Source organism: Bubalus bubalis, chromosome 6, assembly GCF_019923935.1.
Source record: "Bubalus bubalis isolate 160015118507 breed Murrah chromosome 6, NDDB_SH_1, whole genome shotgun sequence".
NCBI classification, from domain to species: domain Eukaryota; kingdom Metazoa; phylum Chordata; class Mammalia; order Artiodactyla; family Bovidae; genus Bubalus; species Bubalus bubalis.
In genome coordinates this window covers 3595199-3619142 of record NC_059162.1, presented here as the reverse complement: position 1 = coordinate 3619142, position 23944 = coordinate 3595199, and the positions used below count along the sequence as shown (strand labels likewise).

The following is a 23944-nucleotide window of genomic DNA, read 5'->3' as shown; positions in this document are numbered from 1 at the left end:
CTGCTCCCTTGCAGGCACCTTTGCTGTTTCTTCCTTTCCTCCACAAATTCTAAATGTGGCCATGCCCCAGGACTCAGTCCTCAGCCCTCTGCTCTGCCTCTGCTTACTCCCTGGATGAGTTCGCACCAGCCTGAGTTTTCCACGCTAGGTATAGGCTGACAGCTCTCAAATGTACATCTCTGGTCCTGCCTCTCCTCTGAACTCCAGAATCACATGAATAATTGCTTCCTGGACAGCCACTCTTGGACATCTACATCCATCTCAGAGTTTCACGTCCAAAGACCTGCTTCCTAGCCACCCACCCTTAGAATTTCCATTTCAGTCAATGAAAATTGTTTTCCAGTTGTTCAGGAAACAAAAATATTTAATGCCTCTCTTCCATATCCTATGTACAATCCATCAGCAAAATCCCATAAGTTCTGCCAAAAAATATATGCAGAACCTAACTACTATTTTTTTTTTTTTTTTTTTTTTTTGCATGGAAGTAGTTTACTTGAGGCAGTGACCCAGGGAAGAGGAGGGAGGGACTAAAAGAAGAAAAAGCAGAGAAAGAAGAAAAGCCAACACAAGAGTACATGATTGGACTGATCATGGCCATGGGCAGCTGGGACTCATTCTCACAGGGACCCTCTAAGGAGGTATGTGGAATGTACTGCAGAATTGTCCACCTAGGGAAGGAAGATGGAAGCACTTATTTACTCACTAGTTTCTGTCACCCCTGGAGAACCTGACCACATTTTACCACTTCCTTTACTATCCTAGGCCTCTGTGATCTCCCACCTTCCCCACTGACCCCCAACATGTACACTCCATGCCCGTTTGAGACACTTTTCAAGATGGCTCAAGGAGCAGAGGCCATGCAGAGGTGACTGTCCTCCCCACTGACAGGTCTCCTGGCCCTGCCTTCTCCCCTCTCTGTCTCAGCTGAGCTAGAGGGCCAAAGAACATCAGCGCACTGGGGGCTGACCAGGGAGGAGGGCAAAGCAAGACGCTGTCACCTGGGTTAAACAGCACGATGGCTCGCAGACACCCCAGCTCTGACTTATCCATCTGCATGTCCTTCATTTTGGAGACCAGCTCAGTCAGAACTCTGTTCACAGGAAACAATGACAGGTAATGAGAAAATCATGAGCACCAGACCAAAGGCTGATAAAATGAATGCAATCAATATTTATTATGTACCCACACCCCCCCCCCACATTTTCCAGTCAATGTGCCAGGTACTAGGGGCACAGAGATGAATCAGATGCAGTCCCTGATCTCAAGGAGCTCACAGTTTAATCGAAGCAACAGACACAGAAACAGCACATAGCAGCAACACCAAGCCAGTGACTGACATAATCAAAGTCCCAGGAGGAGGCAGGGAACTCAGAGAGGGGGCTGGAAAAGCAGCCTAGAGGTTTTGGAAATTGGTAGAAATGCAACAGGCAAAGCAGGGCGAGGGCACTGCTTTTCTGGTGTTCACTGACACAGTAGAAATCTCCAGGCACCATCAAGAGGACTAAGTCCACTGAAGACCACGTGTGGAACATGTTGTGGGAAAAGGCAGGGAAGGAGTAGAGACGTCTTAGATCGACATGCATATGGCCCTGGAAGACCACTTAGGGGTTGGAAAGGGACCAAAGGTCCCCAGCACTGGGTAGAGACCATCTTCAAGCTCACCCTTCCCTTTCCTAGTGCATCTCCATCCTGTCAGCCCAGTCATTCATCTCTACCCATTTCTCATCTCCTTAAATCACCTGGCTTAATTTCCCTGAGGGCACAGAATCCCAGACTGAGGCCATTACTCCCTCAGCAGGCTTGTCCCAGAGAGATGCAGAGTCCAGCAAAAACCCTAGCTCATCTTTCCTGGACTCCTAAAGTCAGATTCTAAGCCTTCATTTCTGTCCCAGCCCTCTAAGATAAGCAGTTCAAACTCCCCACCCCTAATTGTTCAGTCATGTCCAACTCCAGAGACGGTAGCCCGCCAGGCTCCTGTGTCCATGGGATTCTCCAAGCAAGACTACTGGAGTGGGTTGCCATTTCCTTCTCCAGGGGATCTTCCTGAGCCAGGAATAGAAACCAGGTCTCCTGCATTGCAGGCAGATTATTTACTGACTGAGCTATGAAGGAAGCCCAGTCTTACTAAGGTAATGTTAGTAACACCGTCTCTTCCTTGGAAACCCACAGGTTTTCATCTGCCAGTAACTCTGTTGGCCTCTGACCAGCTCTGCCTCCTCGAATCAACATTTCTTTTAATCACTTTCTCATTCCCCAGGTTTATGCTTTCATGTGCTTAATGGTCTCTGCTTCCAACCATATATGTACAGCTGCTTGAGCTATCCATTCTAAACACACATATGCACATACACACACACATGCTGGAAGCAGAAGAGAAACACCTGTCAAAGATGGAGCCAACCCCAGCGCTGTGGGCACTACTTCGGTGGACGTGTAATCCCGTGGCCAGAAGGATGCCATCCTGCACAGAAACCGAGCGGTGGGAAAAGGAGGCGATCAGCAGCTCATTCCACCCTGCAAGGATAAGGAGGTGGCCTTGAGGGAAACCTGACCGCACTCTCGCTTCATGGATAGTCATCCAAGGCATGTTTTATTATCCTTTGGAATAAAAGTAGAATCAGAAATCCAGTTCCAGACAATACTGCTAGTTAGTGAAGAAACAAACGATAAGACTGGGGTTTCCTGACTTGGGGCTATGCCCATCCCCCAGTTTCCCCCTATGCTGCCTAGAATGGTAGCTTGAGAACAAGGACTCTTTATCCCCCAGTCCATCAACAGATATGGATTGAACACTTGATGGGTAATAGTCACTATGTTAGCTGCCGTGGTGGATAAAGCAAGCATACCTTGCAGTCTCTGCCCCCAGGACCTGACAACCTACTTTTATTTCTTTGGCATTGTCTAGTGTCACCCAGCATGGCATGAAGCTTTCCATCGACACTCAGGGAACACTCATTATTTGATAGGAATGAAATGAGTGCACTGGCTTCCAAGGCTCAGCCAATCTTCATGAAATTTCTCTGCTGGCTCCGTGACAAAGAGGAGCTTTGGCATATGTCAACTGCAGTGTCCCAGAAATGGGAGGTGAGAGAGATTACAGCACATAGAATATTAAAATAGGAAGGGACCCTGGAATCCATCTAGTACCAGTCTGAGCAAAAATCTTTGGCTTCCCTCAGTTCATCTGTGAAATGGGAATATCTCTATTTTCCAATATCATAATAATAATGAGGCAGAGCTTCAGATTGTCTTCAGTAAAAACTATTTAACTCTCTTTGAAAATTAAATGCAAATTATAAAGGCTATGTGCAATTCGCATGGAAAAATAGTTCTTTCCTGGTCACTATAAGGATTCTAGGAAGCAGTTTAAGAACCCAATGGACAGAAAAGTCTCTGCTTCTTACTAACTTTCCTCTTTTTGAATTTTTATGTGTGTGTTTAAAAGTTATTTTTCTCTGATAATAAAATGCATGTCGAAACTAATACGAATTTCATTGTGTAAAAAAATTTTTAATATCAAAAAAGAAAAAGTCTTATTCCTCCATTAACAAACTGTTTTGTTTGGGAATGAAAAGTTTGGGAGAGGGCCATCTAAATTTAAGAGATTGTAAGTAATATAAAAAAGAACAATCGCACATAGTATTATCCTGTCTCAACAAGATGCACCAGCTTGGATGGGTTCAACTCCACCAGGTCACTTGTTTTAGAACCCCAGGGGCAAAATGGCAACCCAAGTGCTTGTCCCAAGAAGAAAGGATCTTTGGTATCACTTACCTGCCCGGAGCAGAATGACTTGGTCCTCCAAGGTGAGGTCAGAGAAGTGGGGAATACGCTTGGCCCATTCAACGAGAGTAAAAAGCTGCTTATCAGCAGCATGGCATATATTGGTGACAGGGTCATTAGTCTAAAAAAGGAACAAAGTAATCTGAAGGGACAGATTCGAAGACTCAAACACGTCCCTTGCCCGTCTAGCCCCATCTAAGATATGGCAGCTGGATGGAGATCTAAGACCACCTACCGAATTCTCCGTGTTCATGTCACCATAGGATTCTGTCTTTGGTTCAACAGCAAGTTCAGCTTCCAGAATCCTCTCCACGGGCATATCTTCATGGCCACTGTTGGCACACTCTGCCTCACTTTCAGCCCGCTCCCGGCTTCTCTGCCTTTCTTCCTGCACAGCTGGCAGGGACAAGCAAGTGCAGGTGTTACCATGTGCCCAGGACAACAGTGGGAAATTTAGTTACCTCCCTAAGCCTCCATTTCCTCATCTGTAAAATGGGCATCATCATGGTAGTGAATCAGGACATTGTCCTTTTAACAGATGAAACCAAGAAAGCAGAGTGTTTGCTTATGCCTGTGCAGAAGTGTGGATTTTTCAGTCCATATGTTTTCCAGTTCATAATGGTGACCTCTCTAAGAAGTATGCATTTTAAGCTTTAATTACCTCCAATTCTGCCCTTTCTTTAAATGAACCACCGTCTCCTTGCATGCTGTATACCCTGTCCTTTCTCCACCTGCTACCTCTAATAAACTATGAGCATGCAATAGTTAAGTAACAAGCACATTACTCTAAAAACTCCCTGTCAGATCCTATGCATCATCCTTGGCATTCACGTCCCATTAGGTCTGCCCCTAGTGCACCAGCCTGAACACAACATCACCTGAATCTGACTTGTCAGGGAAGATCTTTAGGGAGCCATGTGGGCATTTAGTAAGCAGAAGGGTGGAGGAATGTCACCTAGATGACATTTCAGAATCAGTAGATGATTTAGGGGATGAGGAAGGGTACACAGGCAGAGGGGAAGGCTGGAATTTTCTCAGATTCCCAAAACTTAGGGTTTTCATCTAGAACATTCTGGGTCTGTGCATGAGAATGTCAGCCAGACCCCTTCCCCAATTCTGTCCTCTTCATTGGGAGGACAGTCTCTATGAGGTTAGTTTCAATTCTCTCAAAAGCTTTTTTTTTCATCTTATTCCCAGTAGCAATATACAGAATTCAATATTAGCACACATCTTTTTAAATCCCAAGAATCAAGAAAAGTATACTCTAAACAGTGGCTAAGCGGGACCTCAGTGATAACTACTGCATCAGAGACTTCTACGTCTCATCCCCTCTTCTTCCCTCCCCATCATCCACTTTCCCAGGCACCTCCTACTCTCTGAGGGCAGAAGGAGCTGCAGAGACTGCAGAATGAACTGGGACTGGATGCTGGACCTTTAGTTTGTCACGCAAGGGATATTATTGATCTGTCAAAGTAGGTCAGAAAAGGGTCTGCCTCACAGACACAGCTGATACATCACAGTCTCAAATAGAGACGCACCAAGAAGCCTCAAGATGAGAATAATACTCAGGGGTTGAGAGGGAATGAGGGTAGGAAGGAAGGAGTAAAGGAAGAAAAGAGAGATTAAAGCAAGGGATTAAGAAAAAGAAGAAACAGGAGAGAAAGAGAACAAAGACGAGAAAATAGCAGAAGAGCAAAAAATCATGTACTTGGAGTCAAATCTTTTTCAAAATGGCCTGACCATTTCCTAGCTAGTAGCATCAGACATGTTACTCAGCCTATAAAGCCTCAGCCTCCCTATATGTAAGGCGGGGCTTGTAGTACTTAACCTAGATTGTTTTCTGTAGATTAAATGAAGTAATAATTTAAAAGTTAAAAAAGTAGCGTTTTTCCTCCCCTTGGTCTCCCTTTACACCCTTGGACTCTGCTCTGGTCCTCTCTCCATCCCCTCTTTAGACCTCATCCTCTCTCTCCTTGTTTCTCTTTTCCCCTCATCCTTTCTTTCTGTCTATTCTGTTAGCCCTCATTCACTGACAACATACAGAAACTCTCATATGTGTTTTTATATTCAGTTGGATTTGCTGGTTAAAGTTGAATGCCTCTTGTATTAATTTTTTAAGATAGGTTAATGGGCTTCTATTTGTCTTAATTTGAAAAGATGGGAAAGCAATATAAGTTCCTTTTGTGGTCCTCAATTGATTTCTTCTATAGATTTGTAACACTCAAGGAAAATAACTTTCAAGCTTCAAAGAAAATAACCTTGGCTTCAGGGAATTAGATCCTAATTCCAATTCTGTCATTAATTGAGTGATCCTTTTCTAGTCACTTCTTTTTGTGTGTGTGCCATGAATCTTCCTGTCGTCAGTAGGAGTCCAGTATCTCTGGTTGGAGGAAATTCTCTGTGGACAGACATTTTGAGCTACTGCTACTCCATACATCAGGCTACATTTAGAGGACAGAGGGATCTAAAACAGGATTATTCTTTAGTCCAACATATATCTATTGGGATGTACTAAAATAGTCAAAATTTATCAAGCTCTTTCTCTGTGTCAGAATTGTGCTCAACATTTTTCATAGATTATATGTCATTTAACCCTCTGAAGAGCTATCAACCACAGAGAAGTTAGGTGACCTGTCTAAGGTCACAGAGCTAGAAAATGATGAAGTCAGCATTGTAGATAGACCTAGGCTGGCTGGCTAAGCCTACCTCTAACTCCTCTTTACTACCTCCAAGGCTGTAGGCTGGTTGGATTAATAAATCCACAGGGATATCAAATGCTGCCTAAATTGCCTCAAAATAATCCATTATCTTACTACCCAAACCACATTATATGACCCAAAATTGTGGAAACAGAGTACCCCAGAACTCTGAGGACTGTTTGGTGGCCTGGATGCCAGAGGGTCCCAGGCCTATAGCAGCTCTGCCATTGGCTTGCTATGTAAGCTTAGGCAAGACTCTAGCCTCTCAGAACTTCTTCTTCTTTCAGAAAATAAATGTGTTACATCAGACAACAGCAAATGTCCATTTCAGCTTCACCCCAATATGTACCCTGATCCCAGACAGGTGAGTTCTGAGCCCACCCCAGTTTTATCTCTTCTATCTGTCCATCTCTCTAGTCATATAAATTCCATAGTATCACTCAGTTATCTGCTCCAGAATTTCATTATTCTTGTCCACAAGAAGGTGTATGAACTGAGCCCTAAATGTTGCAAATAAAGACCAGAAATTATAGTGGCAAAGGGAAAGCTGTCCAGTCACTTTTTTAAAGTGACATTTCATATAGTGAGATAAGGAACTGATTCATGTCTTCACCTTCTCTTTGTCAAGGTAAATAGTATGAATTCTTTTAGTAATTTCCAAAACAGCCCTTTTCCACTCCTAATTTTTAATGATTCAGCTTTTCATCACTCTTGTTTCACCACATTATTTTTTTAATTCAGGAACCAAAACTGGACCCAGTTTTCTAATAATGAATCAGAATACTAGGTTTAAAAGAATCTAGAGCCTATTATACAGAGTGAGTAAGTCAGAAAGAAAAGGACAAATACCATATATTAACACACATATATGGAATCTAGAAAGATGGTACCAACGATCCTATATGCAGGGCAGCAAAGGAGACACAGACATAAAGAACAGACTTTTGGGCTCAGTCAGGGAAGAGCGTGGAATGCGTTGAGAGAATAGCATTGAAACATATACATTACCATGTGAAAAACAGATGATCAGTGCAAGTTTGATGCATGAAACAGGGCATCCAAAGTCAGTGCTCTGGGATAACATAGAGGGGTGGGGGTGGGGGGAGGTGGGAGGAGGGTTCAGGATCAGGAGGACACATGTATACGTATGGCCAATTCATGCTGATGTATGGCAAAAACCATCAAAATATTGTAAAGTAATTATCCTCCAATTAAAATAAATAATTTTTGTATAAAAATGACAGCCCAGGCTGTTATAATCCACATGTCCTTGTTTGACTTACTTTTTTAAAATAAAGAATCACATTTCTCATAGTTTTCTCCATGAACCACTCTGACCCTAATTGAGCCAGAAATATTTAGGTTGAGTTTTGAGAGACAGAATTAGACTGTGAAGCAATAGAATCGAATGTAGGTGATTTTCAGTAGCAATCACACTCTATGCTTATGGGAGACACACTTTGGGGTCATTAATTTAATGTTTTGACTATCACAGTGGTGGAAGCTACAAAGAGTGAGTATCAATTCTATGCTTGTGAAGAGAAGACAGTCTCTACCATCTGATTTTTCACATCACTTGTTCCAGTCTAGAAAACTGTTGACCCCTCTACAGCAAGTATGACACAAACATAAAGTAGACACCCAGTTAATACATGATGATTGAATGACTGAGCAAATGAATCATTTAGAAGCATCTGAAATTACTAAAACATCTGACTCCAATATTTAGTTTAAACCACTCATTGATTCTCTCAACAAATATTACCTAAATATCTACTATGTGCTAGTCACTGGTGATACAGCAGTGGGGGGTAGGGAGGCAGGAAAAATACCCCTGCCTTTTTGGAGACAGGCAGTAGACAAAATTTAAAAATGTGCTCAGTTCAGTTCAGTTGCTCAGTCATGTCCGACTCTTTGCGACCCCTTGAATCACAGCACACCAGGCCTCCCTGTCCATCAAAAACTCCCGGAGTTCACTCAGACTCACGTCCATCGAGTCAGTGATGCCATCCAGCCATCTCATCCTCTGTCATCCCCTTCTCCTCCTGCCCCCAATCCCTCCCAGCATCAGAGTCTTTTCCAATGAATCAACTCTTTGCATGAGGTGGCCAATGTACTGGAGTTTCAGCTTTAGCATCATTCCTTCCAAAGAAATCCCAGGGCTGATCTCCTTTAGAATGGACTGGTTGGATCTCTTTGCAGTCCAAGGGACTCACAAGAGTCTTCTCCAACATCACAGTTCAAAAGCATCAATTCTTTGGTGCTCAGCTTTCTTCACAGTCCAACTCTCACATCCATACATGACCACAGGAAAAACCATAGCCTTGACTAGATGGACCTTTGTTGGCAAAGTAATGTCTCTGCTTTTGAATATGCTATCTAGGTTGGTCATAACTTTTCTTCCAAGGAGTAAGCGTCTTTTAATTTCATGGCTGCAGTCACCATCTGCAGTGATTTTGGAGCCCAGAAAAATAAAGTCTGACACTGTTTTCACTGTTTCCGCATCTATTTCCCATAAAGTGATGGGACCAGATGCCATGATCTTCGTTTTCTGAATGTTGAGCTTTAAGCCAACTTTTTCACTCTCCTCTTTCACTTTCATCAAGAGGCTTTTTAGTTCCTTTTCACTTTCTGCCATAAGGGTGGTGTCATCTGCATATCTGAGGTTATTGATATTTCTCCCAGAAATCTTGATTCTAGCTTGTGCTTCTTCCAGCCCAGCGTTTCTCCTGATGTACTCTGCATAGAAGTTAAATAAGCAGGGTGACAATATACAGCCTTGACGAACTTCTTTTCCTATTTGGAACCAGTCTGTTGTTCCATGTCCAGTTCTAACTGTTGCTTCCTGACCTGCATACAGGTTTCTCAAGAGGCAGGTCAGGTGGTCTGGTATTCCCATCTCTTTCAGAATTTTCCACAGTTTATTGTGATCCACACAGTCAAAGTCTTTGGCATAGTCAATAAAGCAGAAATAGATGTTTTTCTGGAACTCTCTTGCTTTTTCCATGATCCAGCAGATGTTGCCAATTTGATCTCTGGATCCTCTGCCTTTTCTAAAACTAGCTTGAACATCTGGAAGTTCACGGTTCACGTATTGCTGAAGCCTGGCTTGGAGAATTTTGAGCATTACTTTACTAGTGTGTGAGATGAGTGCAATTGTGCTGTAGTTTGAGCATTTTTTGGCATTACCTTTCTTTGGGATTGGAATGAAAACTGACCTTTTCCAGTCCTGTGGCCACTGCTGAGTTTTCCAAATTTGCTGGCATATTGAGTGCAGCACTTTCACAGCATCATCTTTCAGGATTTGAACTAGCTCAACTGGAATTCCATCACCTCAACTAGCTTTGTTCATAGTGATGCTTTTTAAGGCCCACTTGACTTCATATTCCAGGATGTCTGGCTCTAGGTGAGTGATCACACCATTGTGATTATTTTGGTCGTGAAGATCTTTTTTGTACAGTTCTTCTGTGTATTCCTGTCAGATAGTAATAAATGCTGTAGGAAATAAACTGGGAAGTATTAGGGGTGGTTGATGTGATTTGAGTCATTGTAGTCAGGCAAAACTTTAAGAAGCTGACAAGTAAAGATATGAAGGAGAAGTGAGCCACACAGATACCCGGGAGAGGGCAGTCTGAGCAGACAGAATAGTAAGTGTAAAGCCCTGAGGCTGGAGCAGAAAGACAGGGGGTAGCCAGACCATGTACAGACTTGACGTCATAACCAGGATTCTGCCTTTTTTCTAAGTAAGAAGTGAAGGCACTATAGCGTTTTGGCGAAAGAAAGGCTTCACCTGACCCACTTGCTCAAAGACTTGCTCTGCTTGCTTTGATAAGGAGAGACTGAAGGAAGATGAAGATGGAAGCAGGCAAACTTCTTAGGAGGATATTTGTATTATTACAAAAAAACAAAAAACAGTGGCTTGGCAATAACAGTAAAAATGGTGAGACATGGAAAGGTTCTTAACATATTTTGAGAAAGAGACAAGATTTCCTCACCCATTGAATGTGGTGCATGAAAAAAAAAAGAGGTGTTCAATGGCTTTTGATCTGAGTAGCTGAAAAATGGCTATTTCCTAAAATGGGGAGAACCATATGATGAACAGGCTGAGAGGGCAGGTGTGGGTCTGTCAATTTGAGATTCTTGACCGATATCAGAGTGAGATTCCCCCCTTCGTTCCATAGTGCCTTCTTGCCCTGGTAGGAGAAGAGATGTGAGATGAGCTCTGACCTGGAAGTAAGAAGTTCCAGTCTCTGTTTATCACCTGTCCTTGGGACCTTGGGAAACTCACTTCATCAATCCAAGTCTATTTCCTCAGCTATAGAATGGTTAGGTAAAGAAGCTGCCTTTAGTGCAGCAGACCCAGGTCCAATCCCTGTGTTGGGAAGATCCCCTGGAGAAGGGAATGGCTACCCACACCAGTATTCTTGCCTGGAGAATTTCATGGACAGAAGAGCCTGGTGGGCTACAGTCCATAGGGTCACAAAGAGTTGGATACAAGTCAGTGACTAACACTTTCACTTTCAGAATGGTTAGGGTTATTAAGTTATTCTTAACGGCCACCTCCATCCCAAACATTGTAAGAGTGCCATTTTTTCCTTGCTGGTAGGATTCTTTCCTATAAGGGGTCCAAACCCTTTTTTCACTGGATCTTTTAGCCAGCCTCCCCCCTCCTCATAGAAGAGAAGTTTTTTAAGAATAAAGAGTCACTTGGGAGAGACCAAAAAATGCCTTGTTCCCATTTCTGAGAGGCTCTTGACTCTTGAATCTATTAAGATTTACCATTTACACCCTGTACCTCTTGAGTTCACCAGCTAATTAACTTCTTGATTTGATTTATTTGTGTTACTTAATGGAAAGACTTTTTGATCTTGTAAATAAACAGAAAGCATGTTCAGATTTTTTTCCCTACGACAACCCAGCTAACCTACCCTGTAAATTTGAAACATTTTAAAAGTACACAATGATGATCTCTCTGAATGAGAAGGCTGTCTGATTATTGGTAATGCCAATAATCCCCAAACACTTTGGAATACACCAATCTCAGAGGATTTATAGCAGACCAAGGTTATAAAAGCCCAGAGAGATTAATCAAACCAGCAGGCTTCCCCAGGGTGAGGATTAGAGGGGAGAGTCAGCTCTGCCCAGAAGGTCAGTCTGATGCTCCATGGTGGGCCAGCACCCTGAGACCTCAGCTCTAACACTGCCTGGATATTGGAAGAGGAAGAGAGTGGGTCCCGTTTGGACCATCATCTGAGGTCCAAGACAGGTGAGAATGGTGAAGGAAGATGTTCCTGCTCAATTTGCTTAAGGATACACACTTACCAGGGCAGGAGGCATTCAACTGCAGCACTTGCAAAATCATGGCACCCAAAGTCATTCCCTCCTCTGCCTCAAACTAGTTCACATAGTCCAGCCTAGCAGGACTCTGTCCTATGTCCTGCGCTTGCTTCCATTATGTATGTGCAAACTGCTCCCTCCCCTGAGTGGAGAGCAGGGTAGCAGGAAGCCTTACCTTCCCTCTTCATGCCCATGACCAGGCACTTCTGGTAGCGGCAGTACTGACAGCGATTGCGCTGACGCTTGTCAATGAGGCAGTCTTTGTTATCCCGACACGTGTAGATGAGGTCTTTCCTTATGGTTCTCTTGAAGAACCCTTTGCAGCCTTCACAACTGTACACGCCGTAGTGCTTTCCTGGCCACAAGAGAAGGACATTCCATAAGCAGTTCTTGTGTTTATCTGGATCTTTCATTCAAAAGAAGCTCTTGGCTCTCCCCAGAAAAACTAGCACATCACCTTGGCAATGGGAACATAAGCAAAGAATAACTAGTGGAGAATGCAAGCTTGATGACAGGAACCAAACCAAGGCAGAGTAAATATGCCCTTTCTTGTGTCTACCCTCTAGAAGCAATTCTCTGGAATCACTAATTCCAGAGAATGTTATTTAAAAAGTCCTAACCTAAGACTTCGCTTCCATTTATTTAACAGGGAAATTCTTATTTTTAGTTAAGCAAAATGTTCTGCGTTCATTCAAGACATTAGTGTACATAAAAAATTAAAATATCTAGGATTGTTGTTTATTATCTAGCAGGGAAACAACCTCAGTTTCACTCGTATTTCTCCACAACTGAAGTCCAAGGACTTAAGAATCTCACTTCGAACTATTATCCTTTATCATAAACTACGTACAAGAAACTAACTTATAAATTTTTCAAATATTATTGCCTATCAGAGGAATAAACTGTTATATGATCTTTACGGCATAACATGACATGTAATCTTGAGATGTGACGTAAAGGTCTGATGGAAGGTGGTTTTACTTGATCCAGGATAATCTGTTACCTCTTTCATTGCCCTTATTACCTGTTCCACACATCCAGTTTTCCGTGACCCCAGCCAAGGATGGCTAATTTGTGTCAGGAGAGCCACCTCACACAGGACCACACAGGCATCAGGAATCAATCACCATTGACTTCCTGGGTGGTCCGGTGGCCTACGACTACTCCAAAAGCAAGGGGCTCAGGTTCAATACCTGGTCAGGGAGCTAGATTGCATATGCTGCAACTAAAAAAGATCCTGCATACCACAACTAAAAGGATCCCACGTGCCCAATTAAGACCCCGCACAACCAAAGAAATAAATATTTTTAAAAAGGAGTCTATCTAGGTAGACGTCTTCCCAATACGACACACCAGGCAGCTGTGCTCAATTGGTTGAAATTGTGAGACTTGAATAATATAATGAGACAAATTATGCAAAACAAATTTATGTCTGATTCTTGAGTGTGACATGTGATGCAGTTTAGCTATAGACCTGATATGACTTTCTAGTCTGGTGAATCTGAAGTCCCTGAGAACTAACCAGTGTTAATATCTGGATCCCAGGAGCTTATATTTCAGAGGAAGCCACTTTAAGGTGCAATGGTGGCTAGAGATAGCCTGCTTGATGAAGCATACTGAACTCATAGAATAGCAAATAATGCTCTCAGCTCTGAAGTATTTGTCATTAAGAAACATGGGACCAACTTATCATTTCCATGGTTCTCCCATATATGAATGAACTGCCCAACTTCAATTAAACCATAGCAGAAAAGAACTCTCTATCAGGGTGTGGCTGGGATTCTGCTGCTATGGCAATGGCCAAATCTGCACAATTTGGGAACAACTTTTTGAGAACAAGCAAACACTAGCCATGTAGCTAAGTTCCAGGCACTGGGAACTTTCAATGGAGTGACATTTTGCAGTGACTTTAGTGGCAATAAAAAGCAGAGAAAATATTGTCAGCCATCATAGACAGACATAGAAATCTTCCTCATCTTCTCTTTCATCAAATCAGAGATTCAATTATCATCAAAATTGTTGAGATGGGGAATAGAGGGGCAGGAATTTTGGAGAGGTAGGGAAAGAAGTCACGAAAGAAATAATTTGGGCAAAAGTGGAAGAAAATAAAGAGAATAAAATCAGGGAAAACAAGAATTTCCACCCAGGGAAACATGTTAAAATCCTAGAAGGTTGTAGAAGGAAATTTGCTAAAATATCAAAGGATTTCTCTTTGTTGGGAACATTATAGATAACTTTTTTAGTTTTCACTGATGACTTTCTAGTTCTCCCATATTTTGTACATTAAGATATTATTTTTAGAATTATAAAAATAATTTTTTTAAATTAAAGAGACTCTAGATTGACATACTTGCTCATCACAACCATTTCTTTATCCCAGATACACATGCAACCCAGTAACTCCAGAGAAGCTTCCTGAAATGTTTCCTATAAATCTAACAGCCTAAAGTGAAATCATGCTTTAAATTCATCAGGACTGTGGTGACAGAAATTTACAGTCTGGGCCCCAGCTTGGATCATCCTAAAGGACTCTTTTTTTCTTATTGGGTACAAAGGAGCCAAGTGGGAAGTAGAACAGGTGTCTTCTCTGGGATCCCCATTGCATGGGGCACTTGGGAGGGGTGTCTGCCTCTGTACATACCTGAGGATCTGTCCCCACAGATGGCACAGATGTGCTTAACCAGAGATCCCGGGCTGGTGGATGGGTAGTTCATGTTTCCAATGCCAGGAAGCCCTGGTAAGGGCTTGATGTCCTCTGAAATGCTGACACTGTTGACCACATTTAGCTTCATAAAAAAAAATAAATAAATATACAATAAAACACAGAACCAGAGTAAACCCAAACCCCAAGGCAGAAACTAACAAGGCCTTCCTTGGGGAAAAAATGTAGGTTCTATTTCAAGAAGTAGTTTCCAAGTACAGTGTCTAAAATTGCCTATGAAGGATGTGAATTTAAGGGAGAAAAAGAATAACATAGAGGAACTAAGTCATTTCTAAATGCCAAAACCTAAACTGAAAATCACAACACATCTACATCAGAGCTCTCAACTTTAACTCATTTTACTCATGTATTATTTGAGCTAGAAATCCGCACTGAAGAGCACATTTAGGACAAGTCTGGGTATTTCTAAATTTTTTATTAACTACCTCTTGCCTATTCAGCAGTGCTCCAAGAGGAGATATGGCCCTCGGGCAAAAGACTGAGACTCTGAGAGAACTAAGCACAATATGCAAATCCATTTGTTTAGTGAATCAACAGACATTCACAAGCACTCATTATGTCAGGCACCAAGCCAGGCTCTGTAGTACAAAGGTAAACAAAATGCCCACTTAAGATGTTTGCAATAAAATGGAAGCGGAGATAATGTGTGGTGGCCATCTCAGTGAACCTACTTAAGACACTAAGCCAAATGCCCAAATCATTGAAGTAGCACTAAAAATTAGCTTAAAAGCCCCTGATCATACTTTTGAACTTGTCTATAAGGAAAAAAATAACCTCCATGGAAATATAAAATCTTTAGCACCAAAAACCAGCACTTGCCAGTGCCTGTCATCAACCCAGCACGTGGTGGTGCAGTAGGAGAAAGATGGGCCTCTAGGCTGGAGAGCTGGTGTTTGTCAAGGGGGGTAGAAATCAAGCATTGTTCTCACCCAGGCTCCAAGGACAAAGTTATGGCAACAGCTGAACTCTGCTAAAGTAGCGAGGTAAGGTGCTCACTCTCGAGATCAAGGAGGACTTCCCTGTCTGCACATGTGCAGGAAGGCTCCTTGGGGTCAAAAAGGGAGGGGGCTCCATGGGCCCCATGCCATAAAAAGTGTAAACATGCACCCAACAGCCCTCTGCAGTGGGATCCATCTTAACAAAAAGTTGCGAACACATCTTGGAGGAGGGGGTTTCTAGGAGCAGTCCGATATGAAGAAAGTAAGATAATTGGCCAGTGTAAACAAAGACAAGCTTCCCAGGTGGCGCTAGTGGTAAAGAATCATCCTGCCAATGCAGGAGACAGGAGAGACGTCGGTTCGATCCCTGGGACAGGAAGATCCCCTGGAGGAGGAAATGGCACCTCACTCCAGTATTCTTGCTAGAAGAATCCCTTGAACAGAGGAGCCTAGCTAGCTATAGTCCATGGGGTCGCAAAGAGTCAGACATGATCGAGCATCTGAGCACACGCACAAAGACCCAGAAGGACAGTCCTGCATAAGTGATTTAAATCACCTCTTTACTGCTCTCCTCTTCATTCAGGATGCCTGCACTCCTCTCCGGGTGTGTATTTCTGCCTAGCTTCAGACTTCCTGTGCTCCTCCTCACTAGAGAGGACGCTCATACTCTTTCTTTCTGGGTGTGTATTTCTTCCTTACTTTTGTCTTAAATAAACTGTTTTTCTGTGTGCTCTCCCATACATGTTAGGCTGTGTCTCTAATAAACTTTGTAACTATTTTTACAGCTTTTGCCTCCATGAAACATTCTTGCTTTCCAACAGGGGAAAGAGCCAGGGCCACTTTGCTTCTAGCCTCTAGTCCCTGGTTGGCTAGGATTCCTGGTTTTCATCCAGGCGACCCGGGTTCAATTCCTGGGCAGGGAGCTAAGATCTCTTTGCAGGATCGCTCCCCACTGTCTCTCTGGGATCAGTAGGGAATGGGTAGAAGTGAATGGCTCAAAAAAGGAACATAGTGAGATGCCTTTCCTCACCGCTTAGCACAAGTTAACATTAGCTCTTCACCAGCACCAGCTCCACGTCTCTTGGTGCTCTAATGGAGATGACCGAGAAGCCCCTGCTACCTGTTTTCTATTCATCAAAGAAAAGTTAAATAAACATAAGTCCATCATCCAGTCAGCAGCATTTCTGTACCATGGGTACAGGTCAACATTCCAGACACTGTGAAGGGAGATATAAAATCTAGATCTGTCTCTCACTCCTCAAAAATGGTCACAATCTCAGAGGGGAGTCAGAACACACACAAACACTAAGAACACTTCTGAGTAAATGCAAACAAAGGTGATGCTGAGTGCTCATGTGCTCAGGGGCCCAGCGGCAGCACCCGGGAAATGCCTGGGGGCTTTAGGGAGGGCCCACTGACTTCTGCATGGTCTATATGAATTCTGAGTCACATTGCCCAACCGAAGTGACTGCAACTCCCAAACTGAACCAAAGGTAGGATTGTCTTCTCTGTTGAAGGCCTTTGAAACACAAGAAATGATCAATAAAACATAAAATATAACAGAGCCTGAGTTAGGTTCCTTCAAAATTTACTATCTTTTCAATTCACTAAACAAATATTTATTGAGCAGGAAATGGGCAAAGGTTCTGGATTAAATGCTGTAAGGGATGCAAAAAAGAAAAGATAGCATTCAGGGCCTTGCTTTGAAATCAAAGTCACCAGGAATTTTTAAAAATTAATTTGTGTGAGAAATGAAAACACATATGCGATGAGAGAAGTCTCCCTCCTCTTCCTCCTCCTCCCTCCTTTTTGCACAAGGCTACCAGTCCATTCTAAAGAAGATAAGCCCTGGGTGTTCTTTGGAAGGAATGATGCTAAAGCTGAAACTCCAGTACTTTGGCCACCTCATGTGAAGAGTTGACTCATTGGAAAAGACTCTGATGCTGGGAGGGATTGGGGGCAGGAGAAGGGGACGACAGAGGATGAGATGGCTGGATGGCATCACCGACTCGATGGACTTGAGTTTGAGTGAACTCCGGGAGATGGTGATAGACAGGGAGGCCTGGCGTGCTGTGATTCATGGGGTTGCAAAGAGTCAGACAGGAATGAGCAACTGAACTGAACTGAACTGAATTTATCTAGAATTTATGTTTAGTATTTTTTTCTCTTTTGGTATAATACCATGGTTCTCATTGCCGAATGTACTCCTGGGAGCTTTGGAAAAAATTTAATTCCAAAGTCCCACACCAAGAAATGGTCTGAGGGTCATTGGTGCTGGCATTTCTTTAAGTTGATCAGATAATGCTAATGGCAGTCCAGGGTTCCGAAACACTGATGTAGAGGAGGAAACTTGCTTTGAAATCACACAGCCCTGGGATTGACCCCCCGTCTACCCTTATTAGCTGCATGACTTCAAAGCAGTCCTGGATCCCAGGTCAACATTCCTCCTTATTTATCTTCCTTGACCCTCTGTCTCCTTGTCTGTAAAATGAACATAGTAATACCTAATTTACAGAGTCACTGGGAGGATTAGATGAGATGATAATGTAAAATGCCTGTCACAATGCCTGGTACACAGTAGATGTTCCATAAATTGGAGCTCTTATCATCCCAATAAAATCCAGTTAATTCAGATTTTGAATGTTTATTATGAACCAACATTCTGCTATGTGCTAGGAATTCTGAGCATCTCAAGGAAAGTTAGATCCATCCCACGAAAAAGAAATATTCTAGAGAGCTCCCTAACTGACCTTTGTCTACATATCCTGAAATGGATACGAAATATGGGAATAAGGAGGAAGACAGTATCACCTGGGGCTCAGGAGACTCTCACCCACCTTCCCTTCCCACTCCCATCTCCAGTAGGACCAGCTCCACCTTCTCCAGTCTGCAGTGATCACAGAACAGTAATTATTGTTCTTGCTACTCAGTGCTATCATCCAAGGAAAGTTTGCTCAGAGCCTATTAACTCTTTTAATCCTCACAACAACCCTATGAGGTTTTCCTATTTTTCAGCTGAGGAAACTGAGCCATAAAGTGGTTCATTTATTCATTCATTCACAGGTCCTACTGGGATACAAAAGAGAAGATGCAGGCACTGCCTCAGGAAACTGGACATTGAGATAAAAAGCTGGTTGGGATAATTTAGGAAAGAAAGATCACAAGCGAGATTAGGAAAGATGTCTTGAAGGAAGGAGCATTTGATCTGGGACTTGACAATTTTTAAAAAAGAATGGCATTTGAATGAGCCAGTGGGTGAAAGGTTTTGACAACAAAGACCTGGAGAGAAACCCAACTATTTGTGAGGATGGATGGGAAATAAGATTGAGAGGTGGGCTGTAACCAAGCTGAGGCTTGATTGCTCAGGGAAAGTGAGTGGATTTAATCTGAGAGGCCATGAGGAGCCATGAGGTTTCCAGCAAAGGAAAAAAGCCCTTAAAGTATGAGGCAGCAGCACAAGGAAGAGAAGAGAGACACCCGAGGCTATGGCAGCTGCCCATGTAGCAGGTTAGGCACCTTCCCAGATCTAACATGTTGGGGCTGGAACCCTGGGCTTCTGGATCCCAGCTCATCATTCTTCCTTCCCCACCTTGTCTGTGTTGTGCGGCAGGAGCCCCCAGACCGCCCTTGCCCTGGCTGTTTCCAGCCCCCACCTCATAGGCAATGAGCCCCCGGAGGAGCAGACTTGCATCTGGGTCACTGTCTCCTGGCAGCCCCTCTCCAAAACCCTTCCTCTTCCTGGGTTGGATGGTGGTGGGAGGCAGTGGTGGGGACAGATGGGTTGACACCCTCTCCTCTGTCTGTCTCTTTGCTGGCTTGGGGTTTGTGGGGGCTAAGAGCAATGGTAGATGAGATTGAAGGCAGCCACCAGAGCTCAAACCCATTAGCTGCCTGGTCCCAGTCCCACAGCTTCAGCTGTCTTGTTCCATTAGAAGCAGCTCTGCTGAAGTGAGCACTTCAGAGCTGGGATTTACCAGGCGGCTGGCTGCTCCTGAGAAAAAGGAAAGAAACACACTTGGCTGACCTGTCTTCCATTTGCAGACTCTCAGCCAAGGACTGAATGCATCCTAGATGCCCTGGAGCCATCACCAAACATCAGGTCCCACATTTCTGAGCTGCTTTCAGTCCAAATTATTCCATTCAAGGCAGATACATGGCCAGCCAGGCAGGATTCAGGCAGGCACTCCTCTTCCAGTGGGTGGAGTCCTGAGAGTGGCATATCTTTAGTCGAGTGAGGGTCTTCACCGTGAAAAGTACAGAGCCTAGACTTGCCACTTCATTGCTGTGTGATCTTGACAGGATGACTTCACTCAGAGACTCCACTAACTTATGCACAGACTAAAGCAGTGGTTTTCAAGCTGAGAATATGTGTGGCAGGGGGTGGGGAGGTTGAGTAAGAAGTTTTCATATCTCCTACCTAGAGTTCACCAGACCTGTTTTTACTTAATGTGCAATGACTTCCAAACATGCTTTCACTTGAAGACTTTATGGCTTTTTAAAGATCATTAAACAAGATGGTATTCAAGATCTGTTCTAGCTCCAACATTTTTAAATTTTTACTATATTTTTATTATTTTTTAATTTTTGGTCACACCACATAGCTGTGAGATCTTATTTTCCCAATCAGGGATCAAACATGTGTTCCCTGCAGTGGGAGTGCAGAGTCTTAACCACTAGACCACTGGGGAAGTCTCACATTTGCAACTTTTATGATCAAAGTAATCTCTGTAAAAATGCAAACATCTGAAAGGGCAACAATTCAGTTATCAGTCACTACCTGGGCAGGAATTGTCAGAGACAGAACCCAGATCAGGCAGCAGGGTTGGGACAGGCAAATCAGGTGGGGGCCTTCCAAAGGCTTGCAGATCCTGCTTCAGAGTCCAGTCAACAGACATCAAACTTACAAAAATACAGCATTATACAAACACACACACACAGGAAAATGTAATCTAGATCATCTGTCAGAAAGCTGCATAAATATCTCCTCAATTATATACATGTTGTTTTGGGAAACAGCTCACTCCACTTAGATCCTTCCCAGGCCAGGGACTGAGTCTTATACATTTTTAAAATCTCCAGTTCTTAGTGTAATGAATGCTTGTTGAAATGAACTTTTCTGGATCCTTTCAACAACAGAGAACACACACTTGCACTAATGACCATGTAGGTATATAATATTCATCACCTTGGTGCCTGATATGCCACCTGGGTATAATAATAATAATAATAGTAAAAATAATACCACGTTATGGCCATAGAGCATCATAAGTACTTAAGAAGGGATTTCTTAAGTCCACATCTTGTTTGATACATACAAAAAATCTCTGTCGGATAATCAGGGCAAAGTGTGTTATCCCACAATAGAGAAAAAGAAACTGAGATAAATATAAGTTCGAAGTGATGTTTTTGCAAAAGGTTACATGGTCCTTGCCTCCGGAGTAATCAGTTCACTTCTCTTTACTTCTCAAAACTGAAAATCCAACAAGAGCAAAAAGAGAAGCTCAAACACCAGAAAGGCAGAGCGCAGAACAGGACACCCCGCCTGCTCTCACCCCGAGCACCTCATTTCTCCCCTCACCCCTAAATCACACTCACCCGAGACTCAGGTCACAGAACACACATGTTCCCACATGAACTCCACTCAGCCTCAGTCCTGGGCAAGAAAGGCAGGCTGCATAGGAACCGTCTGTCTGGGTCGTTCAGAGCCCGGCCAACGGTGGCTAACTCTGAAGGCACTGGGTGTCCCGTGTCACCTAGTTAATTGGGCAAAGTGTCACTGCCCCGTGGCTCCAGAAACCAAGCCCCAAATGCGGCCCTGTGTCTGGGGCTGCTGAGCTCCCAGTGCTTGGCAAGCTTAATACAGCTCTCATAGCCAAACTTGGCTTTGGCCTCTGCACACAACCCAGTTGGCCAAGACCAGAGCTTCCAGCTGACTTTTCAACCCCAATCCCTCTGTACAGACATATGGTCCAGGAATAGCAGCCCTGCCACTCACACGGCTGTGGAGCTGAATTTATTGGCCAGATTTGGCTCACTGAGACTGGAGTGTGTCTAAAAGCAGGCTTGGAGGGCGGGTGGCTTGCCCCCTCCCCACCCACAAATCCTGTCACCGGTCATAACCTTACCCTGTTTTATATCTTCATGAATATAGTCATGGTCATTTGAAACTATCTGGTTCATTCATTTGGTTTTTGTCTGTCTTGCCTGCTGCAGTATAATTGCCATGAAAGTAAAGACTTATTCAGTGCTTATCCCTAGAACCTAGGACAGTGTCAAATAGTGACACAGATTAGGTCCTGCTAAATAGTTATTTGAATAAATGTGAGAGTCCTTTGCAAAATTTTACTTCCAGAACTTCAATCTCCCTCTCTGTCTCTAATCTATTGACTTTGACCTGCCCTCCTGAAATCCATTCACATGAATGAAAATGAATAAACAAATCTCGTCAAGATCCCACGTTCTAAAGGGTAGAGGATCACCAGCTCTGCTGATGACAGTGGGAGAGAGCAGCATAAATCCACGTCCCTTCCCACTGCCGTCTGGTCTCCACTCCTCTGAGTGGCTGACACTGTCATGGAACACAAGACTGGAAGTTCTCAGGTCCCTTTTTTATGCTCCCTTCGGTTCTGTCCCTACACCTACACAATGTTGCAATTTATCTGCGTGATGTGCCACATGCCCCACAGGACTCCTTGGGATCGCTGATTATTCATCTTTTAATCCTTGGCAGCCAACAGGAAGATCCTGGGTTCACTGTTTAAGACAGAAGACACCATAGCTGTGAGTAAATGCAGCATCGTGGAGATTGAGTGGGGTGTGGAGACTTGGGGTCTAACCCTGGCTCCGCTGTGACTAGCTGTGTGAAGCTGGACACATCACCTGAGCCCACTGAGCCTATATCGGATGAGAAGCCTGGACAGAATTAGTGGTTCTCAGCTGGGCAGGGATGGGGCAGTTAGAATCCTCTGTGGGGCTTTTACAACTCACACAAAGGCCAAAATATGGGATGAGGGAGAAATGTGTATGCTGAGAAAGATCCTACAGGTGAGGGCCATTAGATTACAAATTAGGGTTAAAGGGACCGGCCAAATGGGACCCACAGAAGTACTCTCCTTGGCCATGAAATACTTCAAGTCTCTGAATTTGAATGGCTTCAAGTGGGGAGGGCAGCTCTCTTCAACCCCCACCCATCTGATTCACCCCCCTGTGTTACCTGTCTGGCCCCTGGCTCCTATAATCCCTACAGTAGAGAACTGATAAGGTCTTCTCCAGTTTCTTTAATCCACACATGAAAAACTTTCTGATGTCCTTACTGGCTATAAAATTCTATGACTTCACATGGCTTTGCTTTTAGACTCTGAGCACACACTCTCTGTCTAGGGAGAGTCTCTGAAATTCTCTTTGTAGCAGTAAGAAATGCTAAACCAATGGGGGCCTTGTCTCTTCTTCAAACTATAAATTCAAAAGAGACTATAAGACCTACTAACTCTACTGTTAGACGTGCTGGTAGGTGGGACAAGAGGGACCCTGACCCTAGTCGTGAGGTACCAGCACAGTGAGAGTGCGGCAGACAGGGTTATTATTCCTAATGCTTCACTCTTCCTAATTCTTCACAACCTTTGCAGAGTGTCTTTGTAGTTCCTTACACTAAAACAGGCACAAACTATTCCCCTGTCCCACCAGTGTTGGAGTCAGTCATACAGTTTCCTTAGACCAATGGGATATCAATGGACATGATGTGAGCAGAGACGTCACTGTATTTTCCTGATTTGGTTTAGACTTTCGCACTCCTGAGGGATACCTTGAGAAAAGAAGGTAGCTGCTCCTGTAGACGGGACATGAAGAGCTGACTTGCACCCAGGCTGCAGCCTAGACCAACTCCCCCACCATCTGAAACAGAACCTTCCCCAGTTCAGTTCAGTCACTCAGTCGTGTCCAACTCTTTGTGACCCCATGGACTGCAACACGTGTCTTCCCTGTCCATCACCAACTCCCAGAGCTTATTCAAACTCATGTCCATTGAGTTGGTGATGCCATCCAACCATCTCATCCTCTGTCATCGCCTTCTCCTCCTGCCTTCAATCTTTCCCAACATCAGGGTCTTTTCCAATGAGTCAGTTCTTCACAACAGGTGACCAAAGCATTGGAGCTTCAGCTTCAGCATCAGTCCTTCCAATGAATATTCAGGACTGATTTCCTTTAAGATTGACTGATTTGATCTCCTTTCAGTCCAAAGGACTCTCAAGAGTCTTCTCCAACACCACAGTTCAAAAGCATCAATTCTTTGGCGCTCAGTTTTCTTTATGGTCCAACTCTCACATCCATACATGACTACTGGAGAAACTATAGCTTTGACTAGACAGACCTTTGTTGGCAAAGTAATGTCTCTGCTTTTTAATATGCTGTCTAGGTTGGTCATAGCTTTTCTTCCAAGGAGCAAGTGCTTTTTAATTTCTTGGCTGCAG

The 23944-nt window shown here is 43.6% G+C and overlaps 1 protein-coding gene across 2 annotated transcripts in view; it reads right to left on the bottom strand.

Annotated features, from left to right (window-relative positions):
* Window positions 1-23944, bottom strand: part of RXRG (retinoid X receptor gamma) — a 60111-nt gene that overhangs the window by 6205 nt on the left and 29962 nt on the right. Inside the window, exons 1-7 of one of the 2 annotated variants that reach the window (XM_006057286.4) lie at window positions 21075-21251; window positions 14461-14605; window positions 11995-12174; window positions 4019-4179; window positions 3775-3904; window positions 2382-2514; window positions 999-1090 (exon numbers count right to left, since the gene is read on the bottom strand). In XM_006057286.4, coding sequence (XP_006057348.1) covers window positions 999-1090; window positions 2382-2514; window positions 3775-3904; window positions 4019-4179; window positions 11995-12174; window positions 14461-14533 — 769 coding nt within the window. In that variant the 5' untranslated portion in view covers window positions 14534-14605; window positions 21075-21251. Of the gene's footprint in view, window positions 1-998; window positions 1091-2381; window positions 2515-3774; window positions 3905-4018; window positions 4180-11994; window positions 12175-14460; window positions 14606-21074; window positions 21252-23944 lie in introns of those variants that run through there. The other variant, XM_006057285.4, reaches the window with a different exon arrangement.